The sequence below is a fragment of the Artibeus jamaicensis genome, unplaced genomic scaffold, assembly GCF_021234435.1.
Source record: "Artibeus jamaicensis isolate MK-2021 breed Jamaican fruit bat unplaced genomic scaffold, CSHL_Jam_final contig_851, whole genome shotgun sequence".
NCBI classification, from domain to species: Eukaryota; Metazoa; Chordata; class Mammalia; order Chiroptera; family Phyllostomidae; genus Artibeus; species Artibeus jamaicensis.
Genome location: NW_026521986.1, coordinates 17,804,792 through 17,825,291, shown reverse-complemented (window position 1 = coordinate 17,825,291; position 20,500 = coordinate 17,804,792). Strand labels below are relative to the sequence as shown.

The 20,500-nt window shown below is 36.9% G+C and overlaps 1 protein-coding gene across 1 annotated transcript in view; it reads right to left on the bottom strand.

The window, feature by feature from the left end:
• Positions 1-20,500, bottom strand: part of NRXN3 (neurexin 3) — a 1,496,747-nt gene that overhangs the window by 31,583 nt on the left and 1,444,664 nt on the right. The window contains exon 20 of the mRNA XM_053673404.1: positions 18,212-18,290. Within this exon, the coding sequence (XP_053529379.1) occupies positions 18,212-18,290 (79 nt within the window). The remainder of the gene's footprint in view (positions 1-18,211; positions 18,291-20,500) is intronic.

Here is a 20,500-nt window from a genome sequence, read left to right as displayed (position 1 = left end):
CAGCACTTCTCCTAAGACTTGATATACAGGAAATGCTCAGGAACAGTTGGTAAGTGGCAGTGTCCATGAAAAGTATTCAGCTCGTCAGCAATATTCTTTATTTATTGCTGCTCTCTACACAATGAATACAAAAAAAACCTCAACTTCTTTCCTGATTGATTCCAGTTAATTCTAAAAGAGGAAATCTTAATTCTGGGTTTAAGCACAGGCTATCTCTTCCTTCTTCCTCACCAGTCCACTCAGTAGGACTTGGGGAAGGTTACTCACTCCCCAGTTTGATATAGCACAAGTGTGGAAGTAACACAAAGTAATGTATCAGAAAAGTGCTTTGAAAATTGCTACGCTTGACAATTAAACATAGTGTGTAGTCCTGGACTGACTTGTGGTCTAAAAAAAATTCTAAAACACATGTGACTTTGTTTACAATGCTTAAAAACATACTGTACAAAATATAATAATCATTTCGCCAATCAGTGTGATACAGGAATCTGTGTAATGGCATTGGGCAGTGGCTCCAGAACAAAACTACTTAGTAAACAAATGAAGTCACAACAAGGAAAGGTCGTGAAGCAGACTCTGAATGTGGTGAGTAAAAAGTGAAATCAGATTTTTCACTGTCCAGAAATACAAATATTTGTATTTGGCAGCAGTGCCTGACTTTTTGCAAAACCTGGGTTATAAAGTTAGAGATAACTTAAGCACATTATCAATTTCCCATTTTGATTTTTTGGACTGCACACAGATGCTCTCAAATAAGAGCATATCTAAAAACATAGAGCAAATTTTTAAAAATCCATTGGATGTCGATTAAAATTGTGTCTCTATGTGCAGTACACAGTTTTAACAGTTTGATGGGCAGTTTCTGATAAACTCATACACTAATAAAACTGAAAGAATGAAAGAAATTGTTCCAGGAAACCAGAACAGAAATCAAAAATCTTACCAACTTTCCCCCATCTCCGAAACACCAGCGTGGAGATCACCACTGGTGCTAATGTGTGAAAGTGGAGCTTTTATCTTTAAACAACCCTGTTGTTTGAACAGATCTGCTCTGGGCTCCCCATTTGGACCATTTGTTTTCCCAGCTGTCTCTAACAGTGTATTCATCACGAAGACCTTTTCAGTCTACCTTCAAAACTGCTTTTGTTGAGGGCTTTTTCCCCCTTGCACAAGGGAAGAGGTATAGTTCTGGAAAACACCATCTGCTGAAAGATCTCACAGCTTTGGGGAAGGACTGCCCTCATAAGTTTCAGAAAAAGAACTACCAGGAAACCCTGATAAGCTAAATGACAAGGAGACGGCCTCATTCTTTTGCATTAAAGGTAATCAAATGTTTTAATTCGTTAATACTTGCTTGGCAGCAGCAGTGACAGATGTTCCCTACATGGAAGAGAGTCTCAATTAATCTACAGCTGGCTTAATTGTCTGGACATCCTATTAGGGGAGAAAGAGGGAAGAAGAACAGGGTGGTAGAGAGAGGGGAAGGCAAAGTTTTTAATTGCTCATCGGCAACTGCGTTCTTTTATTTATTTATTATACCTAACGAGCAGATGTACAGATGAGGGGTGGGCAGGCAGGGGGGATGTATACAGAACCTAAAGCCTGGGTAGAAGAATCAATCACATTCCTAAGTGTCTGTTGAAGGCCACTTCACATCCCATCTGTGTTCCTGGTTTCCAAGCACAGATTTTAAACTTTCAGGTAATGGGTCATTTGTAGGATACCATGTGTCTGCTGCTGCTATGTGACCACCTGCTGTGTCTATGGACCATTTGTCGGGTGATTAACAGGAATGACCTCAGGGAACTGGTGGGTGCTCAGCTATGCAGTCTTATATCCTCCTCCTTCTCCTCCTCCTCCTCCTCATCATCATCACCACATCATCACCACCATCATCTCTGAATTCCTCCAGCAGCTTTTCTCAAAGGGACTTACTTTATGGGTTTAATTCAAATTCCTGGGAAGGGCAAGATTCACTAATTTTTTTTTTTCAAATCACTGGTCTGGCTGAATTTCTATGCCTAAATATTCAGAAGATTTCCCTTGTTGGCCTTCTATAGTCTTATACATTGAAAAATACGCCTATGCTTTCTTTCCAATTCAAATGCAATGTACTCTCAACATAGAAATGCTGGAGTGTAAATAAAATAAAAATCACACACTGGTCACCACTCAGAGATGATCACTGTGAAGTCTGTTATTAATAATATAATCCTGACACCTGCTTCAGGACACCACACCCATGATTTTCCAATACACACTCAGTAAATGTGGCAGAGCTTTTTTTAGAATAAATTAAGTGTAATATTTTCAACATTTAGATAATATATTTCATAAAGCAAGAAGTTATTGGTATAGATTACTCAAGAGACAGAAAATATGGGAGGAAATGAGAACTATAGTTACAAATGTTGTTATTGCCTTGAGTATAGATCACATCCTTTCCCTTGGCTGGGGCTAAGCATTTTAACCTTCTCATTCACAAGAATGAATTGTGTTATTCAAATGTAGGCAAATTCAGCCCTCCAAAATAGCTTTTTCTACTTTTCTATAAGGCTTTACATGAGATGAAATTCTAGACTTGGATTTGGGTTCTTAGAAGTGTCCATTTTTGTTTAGTTTATTTACATTTGTAAACTGATTTTGACCTTCTAATAATATTTATTCTATATTTAAAAAAGTCTTTTATTTCTGTTTTCTGCTTTTAATCTATGTTTTTGTAATGATATTTCAAATACTATCTTAATACTTAATGTCTAGGTCACTTATGCTTAGACTAAGAACTTCTTGGGGCCTCAATGAAACAAGTGGCTTGTTTTAATATCACTTTGTTCATAATAAAATTTTACACTTAGATCTGTAGTCTTCAAAATCTACTAAACCCAGGGTTGCATCATAGATTACATTTAAGTCTCTTACTTTGTTTTGTTTTTTTCTTATTGATTTATTTGTTTTCACATATCAGTCAATAGTCAAAGAAAAATCTGAGGGTCAATATGTTTGCCAACTTTTATTTTGCTAAATAAAGATGCTACAAACAGTAACAAAATACTGTTTTTGTAAAAGACATTAATTTTGACCATTATAAAAAACAACAAACTATCTCAGACCAATTTTGACCATTCTAAAAAACAACAAACTATCTCGGAACAGAGGGCAGTCTGTAAGTTTAACTTTGCTTCCACAAATTTCTCTAGATCATCCTTACTTATCTGGTTTCACTGGGGATCAGTGAGCTGACGCATAGCTTGACACTGGTTTTGCATTTGCACTTGGGAAACACAGGTCCAGTCTGCCTAGTATTCTGTTCTCAGGGTAGAGGGTGATACCACTGAGACTCCATCACTAGACCATACACTGGTTGTGTCTGTACCACAAGTCAGTTGCAGTCCCCGCTAATCACTTTACCATGTTGTCCCTAATCTCTTAGTTGGTTCCCTGAGTAACGTATAGAATAGAGTGGTAAATGTGACCCCTCCATGGGTCAATGGTACATTCTTTTGCATGGTAAATAATGATCAGTAGGAAAAAAGGATACCAAATTTTTCACACATTCTCTGTTGGATACTATCTCAGCTTAGAATAAAAACCTTTGGGCTTAAAAACAAAACAAAACAACAACAAAAAAACCCTTGATATACAGTATGAGTAAAATGGTATAAATGGATTTAGGACACTTGGAATTTAATTTCAACTCTAACATAAACTAGTTCTGTGACCTTGAGCAAATCAATTGACCTACGGAGGCTTTACTTTTATCACCTGAAACTAAATCATTACCATGGACCTTGAGGTTCTGCAAGCTTATAGTCTTGCAGCTATGTAAATTTTAAGGTTACAGTAAAAGAAAAAGATTTAAAAAGGGCTTTAACTTTATGGAAGTTTGGGAGAAGAACTGCTATGTTAAATTTGATGATCAGTGTCACCAAATGTTATCTTAACCAGAAATCTTACAGAGAGCACATTCTTCAAACTTCAAGGTGTTAGATCAAAAGGGATTTTAAACAATAGAATTAATAGAATTATAAACACCATGTCTTATTGTTGTAACTTGTTTGACTTTTCTAGGGCCTACTTTTATATAATGTTTTAAGAGATATTTAACTTGAATATTGTTCAATGAGGGCATGTTTTCCCCAGGCTGCCAGAGTCCCCCCCATTCCTGACGGTGAAACATGGTCTGTTTCATCTATTCACGTCACTCAGCCAGGCCCTGGGACAGTTCTCCCCTTGGCTTTAGAGGAAAAACTAGTAAGGACTAAGTGTAAATAAATAAAGAAATGGATAAGCAAACAAAAAAGAAACAAATAAACAAGCCAGACAACCAGATAGGAAAATATCCAGCTGTTATAAACACGGGAGAAGCATAAGAGTTGCAACTTGACTTTGTTACTCCCCTATCCAGTCATCAATGGTGCTAAATTTACCCTTGTTTTATTCTTGTTTTCTATAATCCCTCTACTCTCAGAGGCTTATTAAAACATTCAATCTGAATTACCCTGTTTCAGAAGATGTCCTTCTGCAACTCCTGTCCCCAAAGTCCCTCCTCTTGGTTCAGACTTCTTTGTTCCCTTGTATTATCTCTCCTACATTTTTTTTGGCTTTTGAGCCACAGTTCAGAGCCCTACAATTCTAGGTACTACACCGCACCAGGGGGCTCCGCTAATGAAGATGCTTATTACTTAGCATCCTGGCTCCCAAAAGTTAAGCTGATGCTCCTTCTGGCTTTGGGATACATTCGGATCTAGCTTCACAGTTTACTTGCTATTCATATATAAGTCTTCTGTATTTTTCCACATTTCACTAATGTTAAAAAAGTGAAAGGGACTAAGCTTTAATTTACAAAATAACAAATGCCCGTGCTCACAGTCATACTAGACATGGCTTTGACCTTGCATATTCACTGCCTGCTCCTGTCTAATCTGCTGCCAGGTGGTAGGACACATTATTCCCCTCAGGTCATAGGAGGCTCCTTCCTCTGCCCCACATATAATCCTTGAGCTCCATCACTCAGAGGGCTGAGATAGAAATAAATGTGCTCACCCACCCGGGACAGAGTCCTGTATATTATGCCCCTTCCATTCTGTCCTCCCCATTCATTGACTGTGTCACCAAGAATGTTCGTGTTACGTTTCCCACAAAGCTTATAAAGCTACGAATCAAAAAGTACAGGCAAAGAAGAGGTTCTCAGCATGGTGCAAATATCTTATCTCAGCCATTTAGACATTTGTCAGCTCAGCGACCCACAGCCAAGGCTTGGGGAAGAGTTACTGGGATGGGACACAGTCTGTGGGCTTGAGTTCCGGGAAGCTACTGCCAAAAGGCTCTGGAAGCCAAGAGATAGCAGCTCGTGCCCCAGCTCAGGCAGTCAGTGAAAAGGATGGTGTGCAAAAGGGGCAAACATCAAGCTCTTACAAAAAAATGCAGGGCACAGCTGGGCGGAGTGGATCCTGGTTTTGTATGTATTTTTTAATTACCGTGTTTTATACGTGGGATGACAGCACACTTAAAGTAATGGTGAGAAGGAAGCTGTTCATGCCTGGTCCTGTCCTATGGGGTCTCATGTGCTTAATGGAGAAAACAAAAGTTTATTAAGATTGACTATAAAATGAACAAAAAGGATTCATCTATTTAAATTTAAAAAAAGACTGCAAATTTCTAACCTGTCAGATTTCTGTAGATCAGGGCTCAGCAAACTAGGGATGTGGGCCAAATCCAGCCAGATGACTGCTTTACAAAGAAAGTTGTATAGAAACAGCCGCAATTATTTGTGCATTGCCTGTGGCCGGCTGCCTTTGTGTTGTAACAGGGAGTATCAGACGCTCAAAGTCTAAAATATTTGCTCTCTGGCTCTTTCCAAAAAAAAGTTTGCCGACCTTCGATCTGTGTGATTGATCGAACAAACTTGAACATTTGGCAATATAATGTTTCCAGCTTTCATGATCTTTGAATAAAAAGGGGGTCTCTGTGCTTTAGGGCGAAGGTGGAAGCAGAACTCGGCAACAGGGGGTTCTCAGCGCCATTCAATGTACAGAGTTGTCAGTCTGGGATTGGGCTCTGGACTGGTCGGGACTAACCTAATTCATACTGAGACTCCCCCCAACTCTTGGGCCACGTGTACTTTCCTTGGAAGGATTCTAATGAAAGCAAACAGAGCTTTATAAAGATGCTCTTTTTAACTGTGAATGTTAAGTCCTCAATAACTTCTTTTAAGGTTCTTTCCCGGCATAGAAAATTCAAGGGCCCCATAAGCTTTGATTTTGTTTGTTTGTTTTGAATTTTTGTTTCTATCATGAGATATATAAAGCAAGGAACTAAGAGAAATAAAAGAGAAGATAAATACATGAGTATGAAATGTCAAGAGCACACAGATGTCAGAAAGGGGCTAAGAAGTCCACCCTGTCAGGGATGTGTTCACTTACTTTGTTGCTTCCTATTAGCTGTAACATCTGAAACACTGTGTTTCAGGGAACATAATTATTTCTGAAACAGAGGAAATATAGGATCTTACAGTATCCTCCCCAGGAGCCTGTTAGAATCCTAACATCAGTTAGAGGTGGCTGTTGTTCGATTGTGTTTTCTAAAACAGGAATACTAGTGGGTAATGAGCCGATAGCACCCAGCGTACACCTTACTACCTAGGTGATGTCAAGAGTGACTGGCTTCACACGAGAGATGATATTTATCCTAAATATCACACCATTCCACATCCCAGGAAACGAGGGTGAGGAGTAGCCACCGCAGCTGTTGGGGTCAATAGGAACTGAACAACTTTACAACCCCTATCAGCCAAGGCTTTAGAAGCCTTCAAGATGCACAATAATACATTTATTTAACAAGTATATTCTGACCACTTAATATACTCAGTACACAAACATTCTTTTGTTGTTGTCAAGGAGGCAGATCGCTATTGTATATATGTTGGTTAATGGAGAGTAAGCTACCAACCTAAGAGACAGTAAAACACAATGACCACAGCTCAGGAGTCAGTTGGCCTGGGTTCCAGTCCAGTTTCTTCGACTTCCTACCGTGTGACTTTGGACAGTGTGTTTAGCTCCTTTGCATCTCAGTTTATTCATCTTTGAAATGAAGATGACATATAACAGCCCTGGCTGGTGTGGCTTAATTGGTCAGAGTGTTTTCCTGTAAACCAAAAGGTCATGGGTTTGATTCCCAGTCAGGGTGTGTGCCTAGGTTGCAGGTCCCATCTCTGATTGGGGCACATGTGAGAGGCAAACAGTGCATGTTTCTCTCTTACACTGATGTTTCTCTCCTTCCCTCTCTCTAAAATCAGCAAGCATGTCCTTAGATGAAGATTTTAAAAAGATTATAATAGCTTCTCACAGGATTGCCAAGTGAATTAAAGAAGTTAAGAATGTACTTAGGACTATGCTTCAGTATAGTAATTGCTCAATGAATATTTTCTCAATAAAGGAAAACCAGATATAGCAACAGCAGATCTATAGGCGAAGGCCTAGAAATCACTTCAGGAAACTTTATTCAGTATTGTGTATGCTGCCATTGAAGGTTGACCACAGGGGCAACTAAACCTGACATCAAATCAAAGTAAAATATTGCACTATCAGAAACTCAACCAGAGAATCTATCATGTCAAATTAGGAGGATTAATAAGATGCGATGCATTCTTTTCAGTCCCAGATGTCTCAAAGTCTTTCACAAAGCAATGACTGACTATCTAACAGTAAAACAATTTTTTTAAAGCTGCAGTTTATTTCCTGCAATACAATGCAGGTTCTCCTGCTGTGTTAAGCATTCATAAACTAGCTTACTCTATGAGAAAATGTGGAAGTAAAGTGCACTGATAGATTTCACTAACATACATCAAATATTGTAATGAAATAAAGTTCATTATATTTTAAAAGTTATAAAACATAAGGACTGAGTCATGGAATCATGCTGGATATTATAATTATGTACTAAGAAGAGCATCTATTACAGTGCATCAAAGGTCAAAAAACAAAATTTGCAAACCTAAGAAATATCCTGTGCATGTTCAGGGTTACTAAAGGAGCATTTGCATCTCTCTTTTGGGGAAGCAAAATTAGTCAAAGCTCCACAAAGGAGCACATATTAGTTGCACAATTTAGTGCTTTAATATATGTTTAAGCTTGATCCTCTGTGTACACTGCAATAGAAATAAAACGTATCTATTTGACTTCTATGTCAAAATATAAAATCTTGGAAAAGAAAGTTATTTGAGTTCCAATTTTCTCAACTGTAAGACAGCTAATATAGTCCCCCCACCCCCCATAAAAACTTAAAATGAGACTTAAATAAATACCACGTTTGAAAACACCCAGCATGATGCCTGGGCCAGTTGTCTTCTAGAGCCAGGTTATGACAATTGATTGCTACATATTTAGGAATTTTTGAAAGTTGGTTGCTAAACACAGTCATTATTCAAAATTAAAATAGGTAAAATTACAATCAAGTGAAGTATGTTAAAAACAAAGGTAAAAAGTTAAAATGTATTATTTTATAATTATTTGACTGCATTTCACGTTATGTATGTTTTGGAGGTTATTGATGTCTGTCATATTTGTGTGGTGAAAATGCTATATAATCTAGTGCTCCTGAGTGTTACTTCCCAACTCTTAATTTAGTGTTCTCATATTGTGGCTTGTGATCAGCCACAGTGGGAATGTTTTACGCTATAGAAATTGGCAAACACAACAAATTTGGACTGTGTGTATATCTGTGTGTGCTGTTCTTACCATTTATCAGCAAGCTGCCTTTCCTGGCTCATCAGGAATAACCCTCCCTCCTGCCTTATTATCACCTTCTCTCTCCTCCTGCATCTGTCTCTTCCTCCTTCCCTCTCTCCCTGACTGCCTTCATTAAAAGATTCTTCTTAGTCCACAGAGCCCATTAGTTTCCTCTTTGCTCTTTCAAAGTGTTGGCTCTTTAATGCTTCCATGAATTAAAAAATAAAATAAAATATATATCGTTAGACTCAGAAAGATCAAAAGACAATCTTACCTCAAAATATGTATGAGGTAGAACCAGTGAATTAAAAAGTCCTTTTTCCGCCTTCAGATGATTTGCCAAACACATTCATAATTTAGGTTAAAATACATAAACATTATTGAATTTTTTAATAAAATCATTCAGATTTTCACAAATCTCTTACCAATTCAGGAATAGCCTCTGCCCTTATGTAACAGAAATGGTGATGCTCCCTCACTAGCATTTTCTGATAAAAATTTCTGTTGATCTGTTCCGAAAGAAAGGTTTAACTAGAAGATTGATAATCTATGAAAAAAAAACTCTTGGAAAATTAGCCCTTACATGAAATCCTTTTAGCAGTAAGCCCATTTAATCATGCTGGAGAAATCAACAAGTGTCTCTTATTGTTGATTAGGTGGTTGTCTGGATACTGTCATTAACAGTTCCCCACAATGGGTTTTGCCTCTTTAGTCAGGTAAAAAAAAGTACCACTTAGGACTTCCAGATGCAAACCACAGTTATCAGCCTTAAAATTCGACTGAAAATTTGCTTTGCTTCTTTGTGAAGTTCCCTAGGGGTAAGGTTAAAAGTAGAAACAACAGGGGAGTGAGAAATAAAGGAAGAGGATTTGAAATCAGGTGTTACAAACAGAGAACAGAATCACAGAACGATATCGCAACAGTGGGCTTCAAGACAAGATGGCAAGACAGACACGATGTGCCGGACGAGAAACACATGCTTGGCGGCTCGGCCAAAGAAAGCAAACACAAGGACAAAACCATACAGGGATGCTGCGGGAGCGGTTCTTGGGCTGTCGTGACTCAATGCAAATAATAATAAAGGTGAGAACCCATGGAATTATAACTACAAAGAAAGTTACCCCCAAAACTGACACTGGACTTGCTGGGTTAGCCTGGATGTACCCCTTGGATGAAACACAAGATGGCGCTATTACAGCCATGCACTGGTGATGGAGACTATGGTTAGTTGATTGGCTACAAAACGGATACTGCATGCCACACAATGATCCTGGGCTTGTCCAGAAATAAAAGATACAACAAATACTCTATATCTGCAATAAAATTCTTTTTATGCCATCTGAAATTTGTGGGGAGGGATGTATTTCTTTGTTTGTTTTGCATGTTTCTCTCTCTTTCTCTTTCATTCCCTTGGCTCAATTGTCCTCTTAATTGTCACAAAGGGGGGAGGAAAGACAAGTGGCCTGTGCAGATATGGGGACAAATAAAAAGGGAAAAGGAAGGAAATTAAAAGGAAAAAATATATACATTGGAGGAAGAAGAGGAAAACACAGTGTTTCATTCTTTTGTACACAACTTTCTTGGATCTTGTTGGGGCTCGTGTTTGTTTTTAAGCATAAATACCGGAGGGATAAGCTGAAGGAGGAAATTCAAGAGGAGGATGGCAAGAAAAGATTTTGTTGCCTTGTTTGATTTGCATATCTATATATCTCTCAGTATTTAAAAAATAATGATTATAATTACTCATAAAAGTATAGCAATGAGTTAAAAATAGCCATAATGACCAAAATACTAAATATGAATCAAAATAAAAGAAAGTAAATTGAACCACCAAAAATTCATGCGGCACAAGATGAGGTGAAATAACAAAAAATGTTCTTCAGATACATACAAGGCATATATCTATTTATATATATATACATAGGAATGTACATATATGGATAGATATATATGTATAATTTTTTCTCTCTACCCCTCTCAAGGATAACTGGATTATGAAATCATCACTATAATTATGATAAAGGAGAAAACACTAAAGGAAAATTAACATGCTTTGTTCACCAAGTTAAAACTGTATCATGCATGTTTATGTTGGCTGATGTGAGAATGATGGAGTGAATTTCTGTGTAAAACACATGACTGATGGCAGGGGCTGTTGTTAATCTCTGTTTACATTAATCTAATCTCATTTATACTGTGTCTACATATATATGGAATGATAGGCATTATGTGTTTAGTATACACATATATAATTATATGTATATATGTACACACAGTACATATACTTGGACTTACGGGAGAAAAAATGCAGAACATAAAGCATAAAAACCCCCCACAAAACCTCTCTTTTAAAACCCAATCCCTCTTTATATATTAAATTTTCGCAGGGGTGGGGGTACTTGCTTAATGATTTCATTAAGCTCACTTCTTATCAACTACTTGCACTGGCATTTGAAAGCAGGAAGTTCTCATGAGTTTGGCTTGAAATTCGACAGGCCCATCCTCAACTGATTATTTAAGAAGCCCTGGCCCTAGACCATGCTGTATATATGGAATTCAAAGAAAACTGTATGACTGAACTATATTGATTCTTCAATTGTAATCGATAGGAAATTCTGTGTCCCTCACCGATGACACGGAAAACTGGCCTTGGAGTTACTTGATTCTGTCACTGGCTGGCATCATTATCTGTGATTTGTCTTGCCTGTCAATGGTATATGAATGGGGTATGTTATTTGCAGAATGAAAAACCTGCTTATAAATTTCTGATAACGTTCTAGGCATTTCCATTGACTATCCACACTGTTCCTTCCTTTCCTATCCGTTCTTTCCTTTTATTCTCCTTCCTTTTCTGTCTTCCCTAGTAGTAAATGAACTCAGAGTAGTCACTAAAAATGTTTTATAAATAAGTACTGTATTAAACTTTCAAATGAAAGTATTTGTACATATACATTAATCTTACTGATTCTCTTCCTTCCCTACATACCAGAAAAACTTGGGTAATGGAGATGAAAATAATTTTTTAAACTTTTATTAGATATGTTATATTTGCTTTGGAATCCACAATAATGGTTAATCCATGAGGCACATGTTTTATGTATACTGTGCCTGAGCTATGAATTGCCTAATTGCCTAACAGCCTATTAGGAGACTTTCCTATAGTTATATTTCCATTGTTACTCTAGTTTTCAAAGCATTTTATTATTAGGAATTTAAAGGGCACATATTGTTCCAATAGCTTAAAAATTACCTAGGGCTGGGCTAGAGTTGGGTTATCAAAAACTGACACAATTTATCACTTAGTGGGTTAAGGAAGACAGAAACTATAACATTAAGTTTATCATATTAAGTACCCACGAACATATTCTATTAACTTATAGATCAGCAAAAGATATTAAAGAATTGGTAGGATTTAGCCTAGGCTTAATATATGAGTCACTGTTTGCTTTTGTATATGTTAGAAATATATTATAACTCAAATATAAAAATGACTAATGTCTACAGCCAATAGTGATTAATTATATTGATGAATTTTACATTTATTTACATTACACTTTCCAAAGCTAAATAATTTCTCAGATTACTTATGTTATCCTTTTACTTGACGTGTTTTTAAGTTGGCCGGAACTCTCCATGGTAAAGTTCTGGACACTGTGATACTCAAACATGCCTAAGACATTTATTTAGCATTTACTACTTGACTAATAGCCACTTGACTAGTAACCTTTAAACAAGATTCTATTTACCGATCATGAGTTCCACCTGGAGAAATCTTTCTAAAATAAAAAATACTTTTTTACGTAATAAAAATATACAAGTTGCTAATTCTTCAAGCTTGCTGGAGACACTAATGAAAAAATATAAATGTGTTTTGATAAACACATAAGATCACAAACATCATACTTAAAGCCAACAATCATCAATTTCTTTTCTTTCACCTGTGGATTCTGGAGAACAAGGCTCTATTTTTTTATCTTCCATTAGAAAAGTATTAATGTCCTCACATTGCAGCTGCATTTCCCAGTGTTCCAGCATATTAAAACTTGAATTATTTGGTGAACTTTTAAGCAATTCAATGCCAGATTTTTATATCATAAACACTTTACTGAGGTATCTCAAACTGGTAAAAATTGAGAATTCACTTCCCCCAGAGAACACAAATATGGGGATGCTACTGGTATTTCACTAAATTTAAATTTCACCCACATCGGGTTGATAGCAGAGTGAAACTAATAATAACATCACATACAAATGTGACAACTATAGATTTGAGGAGTAAAAATACATCCAAGAACCACTCTGGCAATACTAATTACTTTGTGATCTCAGATTACCACCATGACTTTAAACATCCCCCTCAATCCAACCATTACAAAAGTTGTTTAGCACAGTCTTATTGATTAGTGGATGCGTTTCATCTTTACTTCCTTTTCTGTCTGCCCTCTGGTGGAAGTGCGGCTCCTTGATGTTGGATCAAAGAACATTTAACAGAAGTGAAAGCAGAAATCCTAGCTAATTGACCACTGGAAAAATACATCCCTGGATAATGGCTAGATAAGTCAATATAGTTGTTAATTATTGCCATTCCCATTTCCCAGGTGTAGAAGGTGTTTCTTTTTATGTATTTTTTACTCTGCTGTGTGACCCCTGCTTTAGGACTTTTGGAACTTGAGACTATAACTATATAAAATTCAGAGAGTTGATAACTTCTAATTATAAAAAAGTTAATCTAAAATTACATTTGTTTTGATGTTATTTCCTAAAATGGAGACACTGGGGATAGGAAAAGTGAGGAAGGAGAGAGTAGAAGTGGAAAGTGGAAATATAGAGAAATATCAATTTCTCTATATTTCGGAGTGTTTTTAGATCACAAAGGTGCACTTAGTAAAGATTTTAATTGTTATTGGGCTTCTATACTCTCATGAAAAAAGTCTTATTTTCTAGTATTATTTGAATCCTCTCGAGCTCATCTATAGTTTTGTTATTGCTAAATCCAAAGACATAGGAAGCACAGTAAAGTAGGACCTTATTGCATGATTCAATATCAATAGAGCATAGTTGAAAAAGACAAGGTTTATATGCAAAGTCACAAATCTGAAACATTAAGTAGACACTGACTTCCTTTGTGGGAAACATAATCAGCTCTTATGAATTACGAAAGTTAAAATCCTGACCCTCCATTTCAGATAGTTAAGTCCTAATTCAAATATTCTAAATTTTCATTTGAGGCAGAGGGCTTCATTATGATTTTATACTTTAAAGGTTCGATTCTGGGTTCTTAAAGCAAATGTTCAGAAATTGTTGTCTTACCTGTTACTCATAAAATGCTCTAGTTCCCAGAAAGAGAAGGGGTAGGGAAAGCAGAGAATTCTTTTTGTTGGAGAAATGTGAATTTATTAGGGTGATATTCACTTATCTAAAATTATAGATTTTAAATATTTTAATGGGTTTTATTTAGCTTTTTAAAAGTAGATGAAGTCAGAGGTATGAAAAATCTCCCATTTTCATTTACGATTATGAGGCCCTTTGTGAGTTATACAAATTCAGTCAATAAATACTAATTGAGCTTTCACTTTGTGTCTTTTTGTCATGGCTTAGGTGGTGCTTGTTGTTTTTAAGATCTCATTTACATATTTTTTAGAGCAAATACACAAAGAAAATTTGAGATTCCCTGGACTTACAAGGTTTCTCGACTGTCATCAGCCAAACTCCTAAAAATGTTATGTTGTCTCCGAACATGATATGACTAAGTTACACAAACCATGTCTTGAGTGCCAAGGTGGGATTTTGGTGTAAAATGCAATGGCTTACCTCTGACTCAAACTCACCAGCTTTAAAGTTAATTTTGATTGAAAGAAAATTAAATTAAAAAAACTAAGTTTTTAAAAAATGTGATGCCCACATGAAAAGTTGTTGAATTAGCATCTACCAAACTGCCTAAATTTATGAAAAGCAAGAGCTTCTAGTGGACTTCAGTTACTCAGAAAAGAACTTCTAGAAATTAAATGACTCATAACTGAGACAGCCAGAAAATCAAAAACTTGTTCATCTAGTGAGAGAAGACAAGAGAAAATGTAAAGTAAAGCAGAAAAAGGTTTAGGTAATTAGTCAAATTTAGTTTATTGACATTGAACATCAGTTCTGGAAAAGATGAACATTTTAGAAACTGAGGTAGTAAATTAGGGTGTTCAAAATCAGAATTTTAATCTCAATATTCACATGGAATCTCAAAATCAAAAATTTATGTCAAAGTGATGTAACTGTCACCCTTACCTATTGCTACATAGGCAATGAAGAGCTTCTCTCTAGGCAGTACAGAACCTAACCCCAGAAATACCTGTTCAATTGTTTCTGATTGTTAATATGGGTGTTTTGGAAAAGTGAATGCTGTAGAGTTATTTCCCACTTAATGAAAAAAAAAGGGTGGGGGGCTTGATAGGTCTGTGCCATATAACCTTCATTGGGTGTTAATCTGGCCCCAAGGGCAAAAATTCTGCATCAACAGGAATATCCATCTCCTTCCTCTATTAAATATGTCCTGACTTATTTCCCTGTGTAGCTGAATTTCTTACCAGGAATACTTTATGAAATAAATATTAGAAAGAAGAAATGCTCATCCTTCAAATGTAATGAGTTGAATAATCCCAGGCAAGGGATACCAAAATCAATGTCTTAGAGCTGTATGTTAACTGCTTCAGGGTAGGCACTGGTTTATGTATATACCTCTCCCATACTTCCTTGCTGAACAGAGCAGATTGTTTAGAAACTGCTTTAATCCCCCACCCACCCCATGTAATTATATTACTAAAGAAGATAACTGGCATTGAATTTCTGTCCTCTGCCTTTGAATCAGCTGAAACACTTATGCAACCACTAAAAAGCAAATGCCATTCAAGTTTGGATCTGTTCATGTTCAATACCAAATGCAATATATACATATATTGCCATTTAGATCTCCCATTGGGGGATTTAGATTCTATAACCTGGAAGATCTAAAACTTATGAGTGTGGAAAAATCCTCTGCATTATTAAAGAGGTTGCTATAGAGATGATTATATGGGAGGAGGAGGTAGTGGGGAAAGATGGTGGTAATATTTTTAAATAGTCAATTCTTAATTATTATAAAAAGACTAAAATCTAAAGATTTGATGAAACATTTTTTGTGTATGTGTATGGATACAGATATCATTGCAATAAAACTAGAGAAAGAATGAACAGGGAATCCAAATTAAAGTCCGGGGATCTTGTCATGTTCACAGCTAAAGCCTTAGTACCTAGCACATGCCTAACACACACAAAAGGTATTTGTTGGGTAGTAATTTAGATAGCAAAACTTCTTATTCTAGTTTTTCTGACAGTTCAGTTATGACAATTACTAGAACAGAAAGGACTCCAACCTAGAGATACACTGTATGCCATCTGTTATGATATTGGTATAAATATAATATAATGCCTAAGTGCTAAGAAATATTTATTGAGTAGATTACTGGATGAGTTAATGAATTAAAAACTTGGTGTTGAAGTTCCGCTATAGACTGGATGTATCTGCCTTCTTTTATTTTATTATTTTATTTTAGTATAGTTGATATACATTATTACATTAATTTTATTAGTTTCAGGTACACAATATAGTGTTTTGACATTTTTATACCTTACAATGTGATCACCCTACTAATTCAAGTAACCATATCTCACCCTGCAGATTTACTGCAATACTATTGATGATCATATTTTGCCATATAGAATGTGTACCCACACTTTTGTGCATATTATACATGGCATTCTTATAACCATTATTCTGCCTATGGTATGCAATCATTATACACATGTATAATGAACACCCTTATTTTTCCCTCAAAATTTTGGGCTGAAATGTGGTCATTATACATGGCAAAATACATTATATTCCCCTTCACCTTTTTTAGCTCTTCCCCCTCCTCCCTCCCCTCTGGCAACCATCCCCTTGGTCTCTGTTTCTATAAGTCTGTTTTTGTTTTTGTTTTTGTTTGTTTGTTTGGTTGGTTTGGTTTTATATTCCACCTGTAAGTGAAACTTTGTGGTGTATTTTTTTTCCCTAACTTTATTTACAATAATACTCTCTCCAGTTAAAACCACACTTAGTAATTTAAGCTAATGACGTAAAAATTTGAAAAAAAAATCTGACTAACTAGGTCATGGGTACTTCCCTTCCACACAACTGGATTTCCAAAGGAAGAGGTAGCACTCAGAAGTGAAACAGCCCTCATAGTACTGTGTCCCCAAGGAATGCTAGGACGGGAACCCACAGAACTTCCTGGATCCAAAGCCAATTGCAAGACATCAGCAGTCACGTTTCCACAAAAGTTGAAAAATTGTAAATCACTTTGGGGTACCACCTAGAAAATTTTTACTTTTGCTATAGTATTTCTTCACAAAGCTTAACGTTTTCTAAAATTATCAAAATAAATTGTAGAATGGCTCGCCTTTTCTTCTTTAAAGGAAAGGAAAAAATAAAGTAATCCAAAGAATCAACTAGAAAATTCTATGTGTGTTTCCTAACTTTTGCAGAAAAAAGATACTAACCCAACTCCAGCTTTAATTCTCTTAAACATACACAGAAATTCAATGATATCTGTTCTCTATTATATATGTATATATAAATATTCAACGTATAGCAAGTCTCAAAACAGACAACTTGGGAAAGTTGCTAGGCAACAGCCAGGGACTGCAGTGGCCTGCTGGACATGACATCACACATAGCTCACTGTAAAGAAAGACCATAAGTCATCAAAGCGTATCTGGGTGCAAATGGGGACACACCGAAGCTGCTAACTGCCAAAGTCCTGTGAACGTCAGCACAGTGCATACATTGTGAAGCATCTCAGCAGTTGACATGGTTCAGTACTAATTTTGTGTTTGCTCTGTTGCTGCAAAAATTATCTAAGCACCCAATTAACAAAATTAGTATAAATATAATACCATGTTAACTGCTGTTGAAATCCCATGGAAAATACTTTTGTTGTTGCTTGGGTTTTGGTTTTGTTCTGTTTGCCATTTGGACTTGGAGCAATTCATGATGTTGAAATAATCCTTGCGACTCCACTTTGGGTGCATGTTTTGGTGCCATTCCAAAACAGGCCTCTTCAGGCTCCTACCCCACCCTGAGAGCGTCATAGCCACCGCTGGCTACGAAGAATTTACTGTTCCGGTGGTCGATCTGAGTGTTTGATTGCTCCAAGTTAGCTCACATACCATGGATTTTGCTTTAACTTTTAAGGAAATGACTTCCAGTTTCCCTAGGATCCTGTTACTCCTTCCATGGGATTTGATGCTTTAGAATATATTTTAATATTTATATATGTATGCTTATACATATATAGGTATAGGAAATACACACATTAACACACTATTGTATATATAAAACACATGTATATTCACATATATGTATGTATTGTTTTTTGCAAATGAAAAAATAAAGCAAGCAAAACAAGACTGACCTAACCTACCTGTACTCGGTTCACATTCAACAAAGTCTTCATCATCGCTTGAACATTCAGCAGATGATACAAGGTCATCTGATGTTGGCTGTGAAGGAAGAGAGAGCAGAGAGAGTGATAAGGAAACCAATGAACAAAAGGATAAATGACTCATCACTGTGTCCTACCTCCATCATTATTATGGTTTCTCTTCTCTAAAGAATGTAGGCTGTAGAATGCAGAATTTTTAACTCCTGTGTAGCTGTGAGTGGCTCTGGGTCCAGACAATCCGTGTGGGCCTTATGTGAAGCTGAGAGACCCGAAGTACTTCTCAGAGACTCATACTTCTGCCATGCCTGACCCTGTGCAGCCTGAACCTCCTCTGACTTTAATTTCAACTTTGGGACTTGGAAGGGCAGGAAAAGGGCTATTACAAATAGTAGGAAATACAAGATTGCAGGCTGGCCCAGAAAATGCACTGCAGCTTTGAGAGGCTTTCAAATGCATGTGGTGTGCAGTCTCAAGTGTATGATTTGGTGGTTGTGAATCTATAGGCTGGCATAATTAATGAACGTTGTGGAATGCAGTCTGCTCAGGAAATGCATAATGGCTTCTCTTGCTAGCAGTGATTTCTTTATGTAATTGCTGCAATTAGTTGAATTAGTCATGTGGGCCAGCAGAGAGAGACCACACAACAGTCTCTGAACACAGGTAAGACTATTTCTGGGGAGCAGAAAAACATTTGTTGCAACAGTAGTGATTCAACTTGAGACATTTTTTCTTCCTCTTGAATCCTACAGAAACTCCCCAGTACCAGAGAATCTGATGCCAGAAATATAGGGGCTGTGGGTATGGGCAGTGAGAAAAGCCCTTGAACAGCAGCTGAGAAGACTGCTTTGTGTACCTGGTACACAGTGTGTGCATAAGAAATACTGTTAAATTAATTAACTAATCTATAGGTCTTATGTAAAAAACAAACTTATGTCCTGCTATGTACAGCAGGATATTCAATATATAGAGTATATGCTGGCTTGCTAGTCTTATTATTCATAATGTATTGAAGTCTGAATCTATATAAAGAAGAAAAGAAATTATAAGCAAGATGCTGTGCTGAACAGGTATACACACTTCTTAGTTATAGTTATTGTTAATTAATTCAACATAATCTCATAACAATCCTCTGGGACAAGGATAATTACTATACTTTTAAAGAGAACTAAAGTTCAGAGAAGTTAAGTAAGTGTCTGAAGGACACACAGCCAGTGAGAAACATAGTGAGGGTTTGAACAGATACACCTTTGTCTAAGTCTGCATTTGTGGCCCACATAGGCTTGTCTATACCTTTCCTTACATGATATTGTGGACTGAATCGTGTCTCCTTAATTTCCTTTGTGGACATTGTAATTCCCATGCCTCAGAGAGGGACTGAGATATGGTCTTTAAAGGGGTAATAAAGTTAAAATGAATTCATTTGGGTAAATTTAATCCAAATAGGACTGGTGCCCTTATCTAAAAGTGAGATTAGGACACAGACACACCAAAAGGGATGACGATGTTTTAACAGCACAGGGAGAAGACAGCCATTTACAAGCCAAGGACAGAGGCCTCAAAAGAAAATAACCCAGCTGACACCTTGACCTTGCATTTCTGGATTCCAGAACTATGAGAAAATAAATTTCTGTTGTATAAGCCACCCGGTCTGCGGCACTTTGTTATGGCAGCCCAAGCAAGCTAATACACATGATAACCCATCTGCTTAGGATTTCCAGACAACATCCTTCTGAAACAGACATAATAGGCACAGAATGACTGGACACAGCAGTGAACAGTAGAGACGCCATATTAGGCAATTGATTTCACTTAGAACTGACAGTGGCAGAGAGGTGCCTTAAACCACATTATTGATCTTTATTCCACATCTGACGGGCAGATCCTTCAACACCTGTTCTTCCTGAAAGTGAATGGGAAAAGAATTTTCAAACATACATTTCTTTCAATTAGACACTGATGAAGTGCACACTTCGTTTCCAGCAACTGAGGCTGGAAGCTGAGGCTAGAGCCCCGTTTTCACTGTGAGCAAGATGGTGAGCTTGCTGCCCTGGGGGCTGCTGCCATGACGGGGCCCCACGCCCATGCATCCCTGGTTAGTGGGGGCAAGGGATGTGGCAAGGGATAAATGTTGACTGTATTCATGCAGAAGGCAACTGTAAGAGGCAAACACCATTTCTGAAAGGGCCGCAGTCACTATTCAGTCACTGTAAAACAGTAAGGATTGTTTGGGTGGAGGGACCAGATCTTAGATATTATAAGCATTCATGA